General features: G+C 37.1%; 2 protein-coding genes across 2 annotated transcripts in view; both read right to left on the reverse strand.

The window, feature by feature from the left end:
- LOC311292270 (lipoprotein lipase) overlaps positions 1-19423 on the reverse strand; it is a 632457-nt gene that overhangs the window by 566510 nt on the left and 46524 nt on the right. The window lies entirely within an intron of this gene.
- Positions 4950-19423, reverse strand: part of ap1m1 (adaptor related protein complex 1 subunit mu 1) — a 36792-nt gene continuing 22318 nt past the window's right edge. Inside the window, exons 11-12 of the mRNA XM_084410571.1 lie at positions 7724-7799; positions 4950-6183 (exon numbers count right to left, since the gene is read on the reverse strand). Of these exons, the coding sequence (XP_084266697.1) occupies positions 6161-6183; positions 7724-7799 (99 nt within the window). The 3' untranslated portion in view covers positions 4950-6160. The remainder of the gene's footprint in view (positions 6184-7723; positions 7800-19423) is intronic.

A 19423-nucleotide genomic window follows, 5' to 3' on the forward strand; every position in this document is an offset into this window, starting at 1 on the left:
CATAGAAGAACCATTTTTGGTTCCCCAAGAAGCTTTCAGTCAACAATTAACCATTTTTTCTTAGTGTGTAGAACATTTAATAAATCTAAAGTACCCCTTTCCTCTATAAAGAAGCTGTTGTGAAATGGAAAGATTTCATGGATGTTAAAAATCAATGTCAATAAAGAGCCTTTATTTGTTAGTAAGAGTGAATATCTACACAGATCAGGCCTAAAACTACACAAAACACGTCGAAATGACCTCAGTTAAATCTACAATGCAAGAATACGTTTAGCTTTTAGGCCTAATGAAACACAAGTAGAACAAATTGCTCATTAAATTGCCCATTTTTACGTCATGAATGCTGGGTTGTTTCAACCCATGTTTGGGTCAAATATGGACAAACCCAACTGTTGGGTTAAAACATGAATAAAAAAAAGTAAACCACTGGTTGGATTTGTCCATATTTGACCCAAACATGGATTGAAACAACCCAGCATTTTTTAGAGTAAATAATAAAAAATGTTTTGTTTGTGAAAAAAATGTCTCATTAATGAATATGATTCAGTGAGTCACGTCATATTATCCAAAGTGTTCAACTGTTTATGATTCAATATCAAGACAATAGAAGGGAAAACTCGCTCATTTTAAAATCAGATAAACTAAACACTTAAAAAAAATAAATGCTGGGATGTTTCAACTCATGTTTGGGTCAAATATGGACAAACAAACCCAAACCCAACCCATTTAATTGGGGTTGTCCATCTTTGACTCAAACATGAGTTGAAACCAGCATTTTTATTACGTGAATCTGGTCGTTATTGTATTTTTATAGACCTCATGCCAGAGACGCGCGCGCGCAGCCATCTTTACAATTTTGTCTTTGAACTTCCGTTATTGCGGTATAGCATTTCTGTGGGATTTACTTATTTTAGAGTTTCAGGACAGTTATCATGAGCATTGTAATGTTTTAAGCGCATATCATAACATATGTCAGTAGACCGAGAAGATTCTAAAACGAGCGGTTCATTCATAAATCGATATTATCTTAGAAACACAAACCGGAAGTTAGAAAAGGGGCGGGGCTACATAAACTCCATAAAGTTCTGTGTTTTGATAGTTGTGGGCGGTTTGCAGTTCATTGATCCCCAATAAACTGTAGACAGGATAATGGGGGAAAACTAGGTGTGGAGAAGATCAGGTTGTGCTGAAACCGATGTTGGCTAATAAAATAAATCAATGCTTAATTGTGCATTAAACTCCCAGCAGCAGTTATAGTGCAGGAACAGGTTCATGTTACTCTCTAAAGGTTTGTCACATCAGCATTACCACCTGCAACACAGTAATTTACGGCTCTTAGTTTCAGGCCACTAATTAAAGCATATTTCAGAGAGTTTGGGCCAAAATCCTCGCGCGTCATCGTAAATTATAGGGTATAGTTCACCTGCTTGCATTGTAGGCGATCTTGCATTTTTCACATAGGCCAGTTTTGCGTAATAACATTAAAGGATGGTTTCCTTCCTGTCCATTGACTCATTAATTGCTTATCTTTTACAATGTCATCTAAAAGAAGCGCCTCCGCGAGAGAACAACCTGTGTTTGACGTCACGCGCGCGAGCACGCGGTCCTTCCCCGGGCTTCCCTCCCGGGTTGCTTGGCAACAGGACTCCGTGTTGAATCAAAACACGGGGGTTCCGTGCGTGCGACGCTCCCGTCCGTGTGACCCGGTGAAACGCCACGCTGTCTGACATTGCGAAACAACGCTAATCTCTTCCAGTTTCATAATAGTGTGAAATTACAGTCAATAAAACTCATTCACGGGATGCTTTTATTACCCCGTGGGTTCATCATAGTTAAACACGTTGACTCTTATGCACACACTGCCCTGATTTCATTCCACGCGCGGCGGAAATGAAATTACACAGCAGAAAAATTGTGCAATAGATGCACCTGTTATGAATACCAAGTGCCATAACTATCGTGAATTTAATAATAAGCGGCCCCAAAAGTATGAGAACTAATGCTTTTTTGATTTAATGCAATTATATGAGAGAAAAGTTGAATTTAGAGTTTCTCCTTTGCTTATAATGACCCGATGATTATGTTATTTATCATATTTCATCTCGAGTTTCAATGGATTAAGAGAATCCAGAACACTTTACAATAAGATTTCATTTGTTTACATTACTTAATGTATTAACTAATATACACTAATAGTGAGCAATACATTTGTTACTGTATTTGTTAACATTAGTTAATAAAAAAATACAGCTGTTCGTTGTTTGTTCACAGTGCATTAACTAATGTTAAGAAATACAACTTTTGATTTTAATAATGCATTAGCAAATGTTGAAATTAATATTAACAAAGATGAATAAATGCTGTAAAATTTGAAATATTTGTATTTTACACCATGTTTAATTCAAAAAGTGGTCTCAGACTTTTGGACCCCATTTGATACATTTAGTATGGATATTAAAGCCATATTACACTAAAAATGATTTTTCCCAGTTGTACAAAAGAAAAGATTATTGAAGCACTACTTGTAAATTTCATGTTTAATTCTGCTACTTGGCATGTAATTATTTGTGAAATTTACAAGCAATGTCTGAGTGAAAATAGTGTTTTCCTCCAGTGTAGAGTTACACCGCGCTTCTTTGCCAGATCCCACTGTATGTGCCAAACATCACAAAGGGAAAAGGTGCCAGGAAAAGTTCCGGTCAGTGACTCAATCCGAGGACTGAACCTGTGGTTCTGCGTTCTGGAGGTTTTCCGTGAGAACCTGCTCTGAGGAATGTGATCGGTCTGAATGGAGGCTGTAAGAGTGTGTAAGTCTGTACGCACTTACACCTGTGGAATGAAGACAAAAGATTTGATCCTTTTCTACTCCCACACAAACCTGATGATCCAGAGGAAGAACACCAAACAGTAACCATAACAAATGCATAATACTATACATAACATTTTAACCCGTTTTCTTTTTTTTTTACCAACAGCGTATACATTCCTGTATCAGGATAGTCAAACACGTTGAATAAGATATGCAACATTTTCAACTGAAGCTTATCTCTCAAGTTATGCAAAATAAAATGTTTTTTTGTTCTAAAGTTTGGGGAACGCAAGGTATTTTAGTCTCTTCTGCTCACCAAGACCGCATTTATTTGATCAAAAATACAGTAAAAATAGTATTACAATTTAAAACAACTGTTTTCTATGTGAATATATAGTAAAATGTAATTTATTCCTGTGATCAAAGCTGATTACTCCAGTCTTCAGTGTCACATGATCCTTCAGAAATCACTCGAATATGATGATTTGATAATCAAAAAACATTTCTGATTATTATCAATGTTGAAAACAGTTTTGCTGCTTCATATTTTTCAGGATTCTGATGAATAAAAAGTTTAAAAGAGCAGCGTTTAGTAGAAACCGAACTCTAGTATAACATTATAAATGTCTTTACTGTCACTTCTGTATCTTTGCTGAATAAAAGTATTAATTATATAACAAACAAAAAAACGGCCGGTGATCGGAAATTTGGCGTGCTGTGAAAAAAACAGGATATCAATTTTAAAAGCGTCATTCTCCACTTTTCCGGTGTAACCGAAACTTGTTTTCGTGACACTATATTCCGCCTCCACAATAAGGGAACGTTTTGCAGAACAATTAAACTAAGCCCCGTGTGCCAGGAGAAATTAATGTTAAAATGTGGGCGTAATGGTGAAAATGCCAACCACCATATATCGGATTATCCTTATATAATCTTTCAAAAGCTTGTGCTGCTCCATCTTGTACAACACAGCCAATGCCGCCGAGAGTAATGGCATCATGGGGAAAAAAAAAAACACGGAACAATTAATAATTGAAATAAAAATAAGGTCGGCGTATGCATTAGACATGCAGGTGGAGTCATGTACATGAACTACAACAAAGGAAAACGGCATCTAAATAAAAGGGCAAGTTTGGTCACAGACGGAGGCTCACCGTCCTCTGGCCACGGACTGCTTTTAGAGGGAAAAGATGCCTATAACTGCTGGTCTAGGATCAGTTTTCTCTGTAATAATAGCATATTGGCTAACGATACAGTGCGTATCTGTCAGAACGTCAAAGGTTTCTATTTACGATGTGTTTTTGCAGCGTTGAGCACTGTAGCCAATCACAGACATGTCTGTTGATTTCTTGAACACGAAGTGTGGGTGTGTTCACACTTGTAGTTCGGTTTGCTTGGTTCGTTTGGTCTGGAACAAAAAAAATATCACAGATTGGCATTTTAACACCAAACCTAAAGACACAGGGACACGTTCACAACCTGATTGGTCGGCTTTTATAATGTATTTTATGTGACGTAACGTACCGAACATCTAAACCGATGCTGTGTTCTGGGATAAATGCGCTCGTTGTGTGTGTGTGTATTCTGACCAGCTGAGAACTCGTGAAGAGCTTATGAGTGTGTGAAGGAGTCAAAACAGCGTCAGGAATCCCTCCGTCACACACACCCAGATCTGCTGTGAGGAGACGCGCTTCTGATGCCTGAACTGAACTGTGATGAGCAACATCTCGACTATGATGAGAAAAACAGGTGTACTTGAGCATTCTGTCCTTTTTTAGTGTCTCATCTTCCTGTTTTTGGTTCGTTTACATGTCTTTGGTCCGTGTCGCGTTCATATATCAGTCGAGCCGCACCAGAGTTAGTTAGGAAGCTTGTTTGGTGTCACCAGATGGAGTTCACACTTATTCAAATGAAGCGCACTAACAGAGCAATCGCACCAGGGTTCGTTTTTAATCAAACCAAACATGCCAAGTGTGAACACACCCTTAAAGACCGACTTGATTTTATGTGGTTAATTACATAAACGGTTTAAGTGACGATAATAAAACGAACTGTGGTCGTATGTCTATCATATCCGTCTAAGCGAGCAGTTCTTGTCCAGAATAAATTGCGATGAAAGTATGAGACCGATCAGAAGAGGTGTTTTCTAAACAGGTACTTTATGATGTTTGACGTGTACAGACAGGTGAATAATTTAAATGAGATACAGGAAGAGTTTGAGAGGAATGCAATCAGCAACACCGCATGCAGTACCACAGTAAACATGGTAAACCTTCACATTCAATCCTTCAAAGGCAAATGAAATGATCTGGACAAATAATCAAATCAGTGATACAAAAGAAAACAACTATTCTTCTACTTTCAAAATGGCACGATGGTTGACCTTAGATTTGAGTCGCGTTGAATAGTGTTAATCGAGCGTAGTAAACTCATATGAGGTACTGTGAACAGATCCGACAAATAATACTGAATTATGATGAGCACGTGAATACTACACCCAAAATAAACAAATATTAATAGCAAAACAAAAGGAATAACGTAAAAAAAATACTGACAAAAGATTTATCTGAGGACGTCCCCAACTGGTTTAGCTCATGTAAAACGGTTCAATTTGGATTTACAGACTATAATATTTCTATTCAGTTGACCTTTTTGGACTTGAACACTTCTGTAATGTGCAATACACTATCTCTGTGACCTTACAACGGATAAATAACCACAAACATGAAGCGTTTACAGTTATGGAAACCTCGTCTTCTGAACACGCATGAACGCTTCCTGTACGAGATGTGACGTGAAACCATTGGTTTTCATGAAACGTGAAAGAACATGATTCCCGTTCAACTGTCGAACGCACGCTGACGGCCCGTGACACGACAGAACTGAACACACACATCTGCAGTTTGTGAATTAAAGCACGAGGAAAGAGCCGGAAATGATTTCAGCACAGGCAATTATGTAGAGGAAAACATCTCACGAAGTCCTCTCCAAAGACATCGAATCAAAAGAAATCAATGAGAATTTTGAAGGGGAATGTGATTAATTATCATGATTATAATGTAACAAAACAATATAGTAAAGATTCATATGATTCAAATGTTCTGGAGTGTTTCGTAAGATTCATTTTCTACTCTTCGTACTCTGGAAAAATTTGGACAAAATCTAAAGTAACACTGTATGAAAGATTCAAATCCAATTTATAAATCTAAGATCTAGCCAAAACCATGGCCTGTATTTCTTTTAAATCAGACAAACGCTACTACTGCAGATGAGTGTGAGAAAGAGAGAGAGAAAGAGAGACAGACACACACACATCCTTGACCCATGATGCTCTGGACCGATTCCTCACGTTTACTGAGTCCGCAGCTGATAGTCTGCAAAGAAAAGAAGGAAATGAGCAAAGCTTAATTAAATGCCCAGAACGACAGGAAACAGGAAAAAATGAAAACACAGGGTTAATTGTGACAGCTGAACTTTCTCTCTCCACCCATCAGAACACAATCAAAAACCAAATCAATCTGTAAAATTGAGACGCGAGTTCACAAAAATGAACAAATTATGATTATAAAACTTGCTCGATGCTGATTGGTCAATTCAGCGCTGGATCAAGTAAACAGCACACACTAGAGGAAGACTAAATCTAGTTTACATGATTATAGAAAGTTATGCAACAATTTTGCAATATGAACACTCTGCATTTTGTCCTTAAATTTCATGTCATTAGGCTAGTTTCACAACCCTGAGAGCTTCAAGACCAAAAAGGTTTTAAGAGTGTCTCTGGTTTAAAGGGATATTTCACCTAAAAATAAAAAATTTTTTGATGATATTTTGAAGAATGTTGGTAACCACACAGCTGACGGCAACCCTTTGACTTCCATAGTAGGATAAAAATAATAATATGTGGGACCAGAAACTGTTTGATTACCAACATTCTTCAAAATTTATATTTTTTGTGTTCAGCAGAACAAAGAAAGTCATTCATTTTTGGGTGAACTATCCCTTTAAACCTCAGCGGTACACTGGCATTACAGTTCAATTCACTCCTGTCAATCAGTTACATTTTAATAAATCGATTCGATAATTAGTTTGATATCACATGCCTTTTTTTGTACATTTTTTACATTTTTTTTTTTTTTTAAATGTAATTCCAAAATAAAAAGTTGTTAAAAATAATAAGTAAAAATAATCAAGGCATGTTTAATCTTTGTGCCTTTTTTTAGTTTTTAAATGTCCAATATTTTTATTTTAAATGTCCAAAATAAATGCAAGCAAACATTTCGGTATATTGTCATTTATATACCGAAATGTTTGCTTGAGTTTATTTTGGACATTTAAAATAAAAAATATTGGACATTTAAAAACTAAAAAAAGGCACAAAGGTTAAACATGCCTTGATTATTTTTAACAACTTTTTATTTTGGAATTACATTTTTATTACCTACAATGACTGTTATTATGGTTCCCATTAATCGGATTACATTTAATCATTTAGCAGATTATATTATATACAAATCACATCATATATTGCTTTACTATACCACTCAAAAATATAAAAATAACACCTTTGACTAATAAAATAAGTGAAACAAACGGAGGCTCAGCTCTTGGTTGTAACGTGACGCAAGTGTCAAACTTTAAAATGCAAATTTTGCAAAACACGATGTACTACGAACTGTACGAGCGTTTCTAATTTTATCTGGGTTTCGCCATCTCTCCACGCGTCTTGTCCTGAACATCCTCTTTTCGCAGAACAATTTCACCTCCGCATTCAACACTAATCTCCCATCGTTCTGTGCCGCGTTGCTTAATTGTTGCTAAATACCTGCAATGCTGTGAAAAACAAAGACAAAAATAGAGAAAGAGAGAAGAGAGGATGAGAAAGAGGATGAGAGAGAGAGAGAGAGAGTCTCTTACCTCCGTTCTGGGTGATGTATCGAACCCACGGGAGGGCCTGATAGCCGCTCTTCTCGATGATCTTCAGGTAACGCACCTGTCGAGACACAGATCATCACTGTAAGACCATGCAATGCGTTGTGTGTGAATTCATTCAGCCAAATGGAAATACAAACCCATTTGAGGGATGCAAAACAATAGTGTCAAAGCATAGTGTAAATGATATGCAACAGTTACTGTAAGTTGCTTTTCCATTGCACACAACATCTTTACAGTGCAAAGTTGGCTAAAAAGTTTTAAAAATTTGCCATTAAATCAATGAGGAAGTTTTATTGCATTGTGTTTTTATTATATTGTATTGTCTTATTGTTATGTTTTATTGTGCAGCACATTGGTCAACCTAGGTTGTGCTTAATGGTGCTATATTAATAAAATTGACATTGACATTGACAAAGAAAGAACAAAAATATTGTATTTTAGTATGCAATATGATGATAAATTATGCAAACTTTTTTTCTTGGTAATTGCATTGGTTTTTATACTTGCCTTTGTCTTATGCACATATCAATTACTTGCACATATGCTAGTTTATATTTGAGGCAATAGCCAACAATACATTGTATGGGTCAAAATTATCGCTTTTTCTTTTATGCCAAAAATCATTAGGATATTAAGTAAAGATCATGTTCCATGAAGATATTTTGTACATTTCCTACCGTAAATATATAAAACATGTATTTTTGTGAGTGAATGCAGCACAATCGTGAACATAAATGAACAACTTTAAAGGAGATTTTCTCAATGTTTCGATTTTTTTTGCACCCTCAGATTCCAGATTTTCAATAGTTGTATCTCGACCAAATATCGTCCTATCCTAACAAACCATACATCAATGGAAAGCTTATTTATTCAGCTTTCAAATGATGTATACATCTCAATTTAAAAAATGTACCCATGTGACTGGTTTTGTGGTCCACGGTCACATATGTTAGGTTAATTGTTCAGTGATGGTATGCAATATGATGCAATAAAAAAATTGGGTTGGGGAATATCTCACAAAGGCACAAAAATCCCAGTCTTGTGTCATCTAAACATAATATAGCATTAGCTTCAGGTCAGGCCTTTTAGTGTTTACTGTGACACCATAAAATGCACTGTGTATGAATTCATTCAGCCAAATCTGCTTCAACATATTGATGGAAATACCAATACATTTGAGGGATGCAAAACAATAATGCTAAAGCCTTTGGTTCGGTGTAAATTATATGTGACATTTAAGTTGCTTTTCCATTGCACACAACATCTTTACAGTGCAAAGTTGGCTAAAAAGTAAAAAACCCATTATTTTTTTGATTTGGCATTAAATCAATGAGGAAGTTTAATTGCATTGTGTTTTTATTAATTATATTGTATTGTCTTATTGTTATGTTTTTATTGTGCAGCACATTGGTCAACCTAGGTTGTGCTTAATGGTGCTATATTAATAAAATTGGCATTGACATTGACAAAGAAAGAACAAAAATATTGTATTTTAGTAGGCAATATGATGATAAATCATGCACACTTTTTTTTCTTGGTAATTACATTGGTTTTTATACTTGCCTTTGTCTTATGCACATGTCAATTACTTGCACATATGCAATTGACAATATATGCAATATAATGCAACAAAAAATGAGGTTTGGGAATATCTCGCAATGGCACAAAAATCCCAGTCTTGTGTCATCTAAACATAATTTAGCATTAGCTTCGGGTCAGGCCAGCGCGGGCATCACACGGGCAGCAGAGCCTGGGAAAGTGGCAGAGAGTAACGCCACGGGCGGAAGCGCATGAAGAAGTGAGATTGGGGAAACGGCACCTTTCAGTGCCGAGCGCTATTGAGTCACTCGTTGCATCCTTACGACGGGGCCTTGCATCACTGCTCACAACAGAAGCTTTTGCACAACCCTCCCAAAACATGCTGAAAGAGCACAATCACGTTTTGTAAGAGATGGCAGATACCCTGATACTCAGAATTAAAGATGAAGTGTGTTGTATTTTCCCATGTTATGTTTAGCAAGTTTAATGTGCTGAGGCAACTATTTTAAAGTCTTATGCTTGTTATGGCATTCTGGGTGGTTTCTTGCGGTCTCAAGTAGCTCTAGACTTTAGTGTATTTTGCTTCTACAATAAACAATATATATATTAGGGCTGCACGATTTGGGGAAAATGTCATATTGCGATAATAGAGGTCAATATTGCGATTGCGATATGCGATATAATAAACAAATGGTTTCATGAGTCAACTTGCTTGGTTCTCAAGGAAAATAAATGCACACACAGATTAGTGATAATCTGCCTAAAGAAAAAAGTTCTTTAGTCAAGAGCAGTGAGTGTTTTTCTCTGTTCCCTTTGTTCTTTGATTAACTTTAGCGACATATATAAGTAGTGGCTACTGTGTACTGTCCCTTTAAGAGCAGCCGCTGCTGACAGAGACGCGGATCTCACACGCGCCTCATTCTCTCACGAGTCACAACTCTTCACGTTCATCATAAGACTACTCTTATGTTATGAAGATACTCGACAAAAAGACATTTTGGCATAATTGTGTGTGTTATTGTTCGTTCAAGCTCAAAAGAGAACTGTATTCTGGCATGCTGTTTTGTGCGCACGCACGATATTAGCGCGAGTCTTTCTGTGTGTCACAGTCAGGACATTCACAGGCAGCGCGTTCATTTTGGCATACATGTGTGTTGTTCGTTCTACCGCGAAAGAGAACTTATACTGGCGCGCGTCTATCTGTGGGTCGTGTGTGTGTGTGTGTGTCAGGAGGACATTCACTGACAGCGCGTTCTTTGTTGTCTTATCGCGCATGAATGGTTTAAAAGCATTTGCATGAATAAGAGCGGGATCATGTAACACTAGCCAAAGGATGCCAAAAATTAACAGATGCTGCGTTAATTGCGTTAACAGCGCTAATTTGTTTAATATAAAATCGCAGCATTTTGCGTCATATAATCGCGTAGGCTTGACATCGCGATTGCAATACGATTAATCGTGCAGCACTAATATATACATATACATACACACACATTTCAGCAGTAACGATCACAGCAGAACCATAGCACATCTCACAGCAGCACTCAATCGTGTTTCATTACTGAATGATTCAGTGTTTTGAACGAATCGGTTGAGTGAAAGATTCAACGACTCTTTCATAAACATCTCCCTCATTCTTGAATGAATCAGCCGTTTAAATTATTATATATATTTTTTTTAATGAATGACTCGGTCATTAAGACGGACACTTGTCGCCTCGTACTGGCGGTTTAGTTTCATGTTTAGAAGCATAATTCCCCCCCCCCCCAACATTTCTTATTTGTATTTTACAAAAATATTTAAAACAATTTCATAACATTATTTAATGCAGTTGTAATCTTTCAGTGTAGAATTTTAATTTGATTAGTAGCCAGTGTTAATATTCTAATTGAATTTGTTTTATTCAAATTTAAAGGCCAAATTTTTTTTTGTCACATCCAGCAAACATCTCCTCACTATCCGCTAGCTGCCCGTCCCCTGAACACACTGTAAAAAAACGCGGTCTCTGTAGACAGCCCAGGCTCCACAAACGACAACAAAAACAAACTGGCCCAGCCTGGACCACGAAACATAACAAACAGTGTTCCAGCCAATAACCGACAAGAATGATTTGGGGGTAGGGGGTGGGGGGTTAGTGCACATGAAGAGGGGTGTGGAGGAGAAGCATGAAGAGGGGAGTTAGCTAGAGGAGAGATGTCCTAACAACGACAATGACAACGACTAACGTTAAAAATTTATATTCTTGAGAATTTTGATATGGCCGACACACGACCAAAGAGACGACGTTACGATGAACAAATAACAAAGAAGAGGGAGAAGGAGAAGGAACGCGTGTAAAGTCCCGAATTTACACCGGGGGAAATATAAATATGCAGATTTAAATATGTCAAAGCTGATAGAACACTGATGAGAATATTGAATAAATTATATTTACACGACAAAAAAAATTTATTCTTTTTTTTCACGCAAGATCGGTCATTCACTTTTCTAAAGGACAGTTATATGTCGAGCCCTGATATATACAGAATATATATATATATAAACTCTAAAATGAAGTCAGTGAGTAAGTTACTATCTGTTTGACAGAACAATGATAAACGGGGGTGGACGGGGCGGTAGGAGTTTTCGGGGATTTTATTTTGGAAGCTATCTTTATTTTTGCCATAAATTCCATTTGATGTCGCTAGTCACCTTTAAACATCTCTCGAGATCAGGGTGGACGTTTAAGACAAATGAAATTACAGTAGTCCTGTCCAAGCGCGTCCTCCAGCAGCTCTGTGTGTGTGTGTGTTGATTTTGCAGGGTTTTTAATCTACCGAGCGTTTTGTTCTAATCGTGGAGTCTATTCTCTCTGAAAACCTCCGTCTAAACGTTCAGAAATAGCCCTGCAGACGCAAATTAGACTTTGCGCAGAATGAGAGACGTATTCTAGGTATCAATGCAGATTTTTAAAAAAAGAACTTGGTCCAGTTAAAGCATGAGGACAACCCTTGCGCGGGCACGTTTCAGGAGGTATTTTTGGGAGTACCGTGTCCTGGCGTCCGTGGGCCGGTGATGTGCCACTCTTGGGTGCAGCTCACACAAACTTCCCAGGCCACCATCAGCGCAAGCGAACAGCAGACGGGCACGGCGAGACGGCCAGACTGTAAAGGTCTAAATGCAGAGCCATCCGAGCTACTGTGCGATGCTTGTTTTGTGTAAATGTAGCGATTCGGTCTTGTCGGGTCGAGTTTATGTCATGCTTTGGTCGCCTTTGGCTCGGTCAGCCCTTCATGAACACAAGTGTATATTTGTAGCTGTCACTGAGGACGCTGGACGTGTGGGTAGTGCTGAGATTTGCGTGGTCACCGGTCTCTCATTAGCATGAACTGACTGGCCTGTGGAGTGAGCTCAAAGTCGGAGACGGGTAGTCAGACTTGCACGAACATAAACGGCCACAGACACACACACACATCAAATCCTCGACCTGTCGCTGACTCAGCTCTTTACATGCATCATTCACTCCCTATGTAAACAAGAAAACAGAATATACATGAGGGATGTTGCTGAACGTTTTTTTTTGACTGATAATGAGATGGACAAAGATGCATCATTACAATAATTTTAAATTAAAACATACTGTTGACAACATCATGACGAGGGAAAAACTATACAAGGCTTCACATTAACACCCACCCAACCCGCCAAATGTGGGTGTAATGCAGTCACTCCTACGAGACACTTTGAATTTTGTATAATATATACATTTTTCAATTGTAATCTTTTAAAAAGGCATTAGAAATAATAAACTAAGTGCAATGTAGTGTTGTCAAAAAATATAGATTTTTTGATACCGAAATATCTGAAATGCTTCCAATACTCACTTTCCGCAGACGAGATAGAAGATACAAGCTGTGCAGCGAGTGACACACAAACCCGCCTCCACTCACTCACTCCTTTCTTTTGCTCCGGATGAATATTGTTGTTGTTATAGGGTTTTGAATTTCATAATTTTACTCACTCTCAGGACTAAACTGAGTACTTTTTCGCTGCTTATTGCACTTAAACGGCCAAATACACACAAAATAATGACAAAATGACGATCTTGGGGAGTATTCACGTAAACACAGTCAGTTCTGTATTAAGTGAACGTAAACAGTCGAGAAAGAAAACACGTGTAACAGTATAATGGATCCGTGCATCATGTCTTAAAGTGACAGTAGCCTAATATCCCTGCTGCAAAATTATGAGATAATATTAAAATATCTATTAAGCCGGTTTCCCCCATGGTATCGATGTCAAAATTGTGGCCAGTGAAAATGCTGAGTGGCTCGTAACTTTGGAAAACACTAGCCACAGTGGCTGATGAATGTCAAGCCCATTCCATAACACATAGTAATGCGATTTTTTTGTTATTTTATATATTACTCAAATACTATTTCCATGCCATATTTATGCTATTTTAGTGATGATAAAATCCAGTACAAATAGTATGACATGACGTGATGAGAGCAAATTTAAAGTGCAAAAAACTATGACTAAAACAACAAACAGTCAAAATGAAAACTGGTTTTGCTTTCAAGAGTCAAATTTTGATAAAAAATTAAATAAATAAAAAACAACAGAACCAAAACCATTTAGAAAAAAGTCTCCATTAAAAACAACAACACTAAAATGTATTATATTTATTTTATTTTATATTATTTTGCACCAAGCAGTCCTGGTTTTATTAATAAAACTGAGAAATATGCCTGAAATAATAATAATAATAATAATAATAATAATAATAATAATAATTATTATTATTATTAATATATATATATATATATATATAGATTATAATATAAAGATAATAAAAGATTAGTTGTAGTCCTATCCTGAATCTGTGGTTCAAAAATGAAATACATTTTATTTTAGACCTTTATGGCACTTTTTCTGGATGCCGCCAATAGAAATATGACAAGATAGGTTTGTAATGACCTCAGTAAATGTTGCAAGCCAGACTCGAACATGTCACATTAGGCCACAGCTCTGACGTGCGATCACAATCCTAAAGGGCTTTAGGGAGTTAAAGATTGTTTGTGTTTTAGAAATATTTGAGAAAATTACACGTCTACAAAGTCTGTGCCCTCAGAGCCGATGAGCTCCTGACGGTAATAGAGGAACGGTCATTTACTGCAGAACCGGCAATGAGATGCTGCACGTTCCACCTAATAACAGTGTGCAGACACACAACACTTATCGACAGAAAAGCAACTTTAATTGCAGAAGCCGAGCACTTCGAGGATCAGAAAACTGCCAGTGTTCACGCTTTCACACGAGGTTCATCAGAACATAAATATAGCCGTGCTGGGAAACCTATTCCCGTTTTCATATAAAATCCTAAAAATAGCCCGCTTTCAGCACATGCATGTGTCTATTTGTGACCAGGACAGACTACTGGTGATAGTCCAAAGGCCACCAGACTGTCCAGTGCATCGAGACAGACTGCAGATCTCTAGATGCGGTCGGCCAGTCTTAGACAAACGGCCCGAGGCTTGAGGCTTGACCAAAGCCGCACAATCAGCTGGCGGCGTTAATGGCAGGGGACTCGACGCCTGGCGCTCAGGCCAGGAGACAGGCTGGTGTACGGAGCGGGAGGACACGGAGCCGGGAGAGGTTATCAAAGCCTTCCTGAGGTTTCCGACCAGGTCAGCACCCAGACTGCCTCTCTCACGGGAACCAAGCAGTCAACAAGTTCACCGTGTAGCCGAGTCGAGGTGACTTGACTCTTCGTCATGCGTCTCTAATTGAAGCCCACTGGGGATCAGATGTGGCCGATTTGTGATGGTCTTGATTTATGGAAGGACTAGCATGCATTTTCCCTCTCCGAAAGCGGTTATCGTTTGGTCTTTTGAAGAGTGAGACGTATGGGGGACATAAAAAATAAACAGATTCAAAAAAACAAACAAATAAATAAATAAATAAATGCATATACTGTATGTATAAATATATATATATATATATATATATATATATATATATATATATATAAAAATGTGTGTGTGAGAGAGAGATGAAGCAACTATATCAATCTTATATATATATATATATATATATATATATTAGGGCTGTCAATCGATTAAATTTTTTAATCGCGATTAATCGCATATTGTCATGAGTTAACTCGCGATTAATCGCATTTAATCGCACTTTTTTTTTAATTGTTCTAAATGTACCTTAAATTAATACTTTTCAAGTTTGTAATACTCTAATCAACGTGGGCATGGATAAATATAGATGCTTTATGCAAATGTATGTTTATTATTGAAACCATAGTCAATATAGAGCATAAAGACGAGACATGTTTCTAAGGTCACAGATGTTTTTCAAAGAACTTGTTCATAGACACGTAGAAAGAACAAAAAAATGCCAGGTTACCATTACTTCTCTTTCTTTGCACTGAGCAATTTACTAACACAAACATGTTTAGATTTTTGCATGACAGGGCAGCTCTTCTGAAAATACTAAATGTACATTTTATGTAGGCTATTATTTATTAGCCTATTACATTGTAGTTTGTCTCTCTCTGTGCCCATTTTGATGAAGCTAAATTCATTGGTAGGCTATATTTTACTGTTTCTGTTGTCAAACAACGGAATGAATTTGAAATGGTGACTGAAACGCGACCCATTAAGACATAACCAGCTCTCCCTTCCAAGACGTTAATTTGCACAAAAATTCCGATAATCGAGCCGTCGTCTGATGAAATCAAATTCACATAAGATAAAGACAATATCTGTGCTCTGATTTCGGCTATAGTAAAAATAGAGAAGCAACATAAAAGCGCTGCTCCTCCGCGCGAGACGCAGAGAGAGAGAGAGAGAGAGAGAGAGAGAGAGGGAGAGAGAGATAGCGAGCGAGCGAGCGAGAGAGAGAGAGAGAGAGAGAGAGAGAGAGAGAGAGAGAGAGAGAGAGAGAGAGAGAGAGAGAGAGAGAGAGAGAGAGAGAGAGAGAGAGAGAGAGGCGCTCGCGCGTGCTGAGAGAGCAGAACCGGCGGTACCGGTAGATTCTCAGAAACTAAATAAGGTTTGGGCGCTTTGTTGAAGGGAAAAAATCTCTAAAGGGGTCTGCAATGTCGCTAAGTTAGCAACACTGTGTATCTCCATTTCTCCAACTAGGGGTTGGGCCACGGGTCAAACAGAAAATACGCGCTGCGTTAATCGCACGTTAAAAAAATTAGTGCCGTTAATATGATTTTGCGTTAACTTTGCGTTAACGCGCTAACTTTGACAGCCCTAATATATATATATATATATATATTAGGCACATGCCAATTTTTGCCGAATTGGGTATCAGCCAGACGAGACCATCCAAATCCGATATTGTGCGCAACTTTGAGCCGGCGGGCCGCGAAGAAATCCCAAAACTACTGAGCCCCGCTTTAAGGCGAGACACTACAGGTGAACAGGGTAAACATTTTGACTAGCAGATATCACCTTGAAACCTTCCCAGTTGATTTACCTACATTAAGATGAGAAAAAAATGTATTACAAGTTTTCTGTAATTTAATGTTTAAATATGCAAATTAGGCAATATCTTAATTAAATATGCACGAATTTGCATATATAAAAAAAATGAAATCTGAGTATTGGATAAAGCCAGGTTAAAAATTATTTTTCCATTGTGTTCACATATTAGATGGGGAAAAAATTACAGAGGGATTTATGGATATCTACTTTTGTTATCCTGTAAATCAGAATATACGGTCAATAGCCTTAAAAAAATTCGCCATGTTTTTTGGAATAAAATGTTATATAAATCAGGCTAGGAATAATATATTTACAAATCCCTATGTAAAAGTCTTCATAATATAACTAGGTACAAGACTGGAAAGTGTGGTGTATATCGGTGCTACTGAAGTGGAGATTTCAGACTTGGAGAATGAGAGAAAAGTCATTTTGAGAAAACGGGCTTTAAAGATTTATCATCAGCCAATTAGATTGCGCATTCAGCCCTTTTACTTTCACGATTGGTTGCTGATAAAAAGGAAATGACCATATTTGGATCCGACAGCATTGTACAGGAGAGAGAGAGAGCTTTCTTAACGGTGTGTGTGATGATTTAGAAAGCCAACTTTTGTTGAATTTATGAGAAATCTACAGACGCAAACAGACAAAGTGTAGGAAAATAAAGACCTAAATGTGTATTTCGGACTTTTTTGGAAGTCTGAAGGAAGATCAAGATTCAAATATCCCAAAATCTCAAAACTGACCAGTAAAAAAAAAAAAAAAAAAAACGCTGTTTTTGCCCGCCGTGTCTCGCCTTAAAGAATAAACAGAAATGTATTATTATATATTACACAAAGTTTATCAAAGGTTATCAAAAGACTTTGATTCAACTCTAATTGAAGCCCACTGAGGATCAGATGTGGCTTATTCGCGATACGTCTTGATTTATGGACGAACTAACATGCATTTTACGTTCCCAAAGCTGTAATTGTTTGGTTTTTCAGAGGAGGAAGACGTTCGGGGGGGAGATCAGGACAGCTGGGAAGCAGATGAAAAGCGCTAAATGAAAACGACACAAAAATGAGAGAGAGAGAGGAAATCTCACACAAGTTCAGCGCTTAATTAAATCTGACTTTCCCCTCATCATTTCTTTTTTTTGCCCAAACATCCTCAACTCTTGGGGGGGGAAATTGAGTTTGATATCCGCGTGGGCTGACGAACACAACTTACCATTATATAGAGGAAATCTACCGTTCCCGACCTTTCAAGCGTCTCCCGTTTTAAAATTAGAGGTAATTTTATTGAACTAGTTCTTTGTGAACATCACACTCGAGGTCGCACAGAGTTCAGTCGAACGGCAGCTCGAAAAACTGCTGTTTCACCGTCAAACTCTTCTGATTCTCTGTAATTTAATCTGATGTCACGGCAGTCAGACTGCTATTTAAGTGTGCGGTTTGTGGATTTTATTGTCGATTGTTCGTCTGGTTTGTGGGTTATAGACAAAAACAGCTGAATATCAAACAATTCTAACATTATATGTTGCACTGAAAAACATTTTAACTGTATAAATCCTCAGATATTAAGCATAAGTAATGCGTTTTTTAGCTTTCAAGCAGCATTTTCGAATAGTTTAGGTGCGTATTACAGTGCATTTGCTTTATTTTTATGATGCTAAAGTATTTTTGGTGGTTATCGAGACTGGAATAAACCTTTCCCTGATCTAAGAAAACAAACATGAATATCCATCAGGTCTGTTGTGTTTATTTTTCAATATTTACAGTGTCTCTGAGTCCGTCTACGCCTCCGGAGAACACATCTATCATCTGTGGGAGCTGAAGGAGGAATGTCCTTCACTTCATCACTCCACACACACACCTGTCTGCTCTCAACGGCCGTCAGTCAGCACACGCCGCTGACCTGTGAACGCCTACAAACACAACATTATATAAGAGATCAAGCATCTGCAATGAGAAAAGAAGAAGAGCACAGTAACCCCAGCAGCGTTTGCACTCCAGACATGCATGATTCCTCAAGTCATGCGTGTTGTGCTGGTGCTTTAGTGCTCAGATGCACAAATATAACCTGCTGCAAAATTTGGGGAAAATCGAATAAAATCGATATTTTCACAAAAAAATTTATAAATAATAATAATAAAATCTGATAAAAATTGCAAGTGCAAAGAAGAATTCTGGGTTTCAATGCTTGTTTGTAGATCTGCACAATTTGGCAATATTTGTGATTATATATCAATATTGGTATAAAAAAAAAAATTATATGAGGAAGAAGAATTATTATTTTTTCTATAATAATTGTACTATTATTACTAAAATAAATATTAGTATTATTAGTACACTAATTCCACTGTAAAATAAAACATGAGTATTTAAGAAAAATAATAATATCATTAATATAAAAATAATGTTATGTTAATAATATAATATTAATTTTTTCTGATAAAAACTGCAACTGCAATTAAAAAAAAAAAAAATTGTTTCCAATGTTTGTTTGTAGGTCTGCACAATTTGGCAATATTTGTGATTATATATCAATATTGGTATAAAAAAAAATTGATACGAGGAAGAATTATTATTTATTATTATACAAAGTACTGCTCTTATTATATTTTTTATTATTATAATAATAATTGTACTATTATTACTAAAATAAATATTAG

This window comes from Rutilus rutilus (assembly GCF_951802725.1).
Source record: "Rutilus rutilus genome assembly, chromosome: 6".
Taxonomy (NCBI): Eukaryota; Metazoa; Chordata; class Actinopteri; order Cypriniformes; family Leuciscidae; genus Rutilus; species Rutilus rutilus.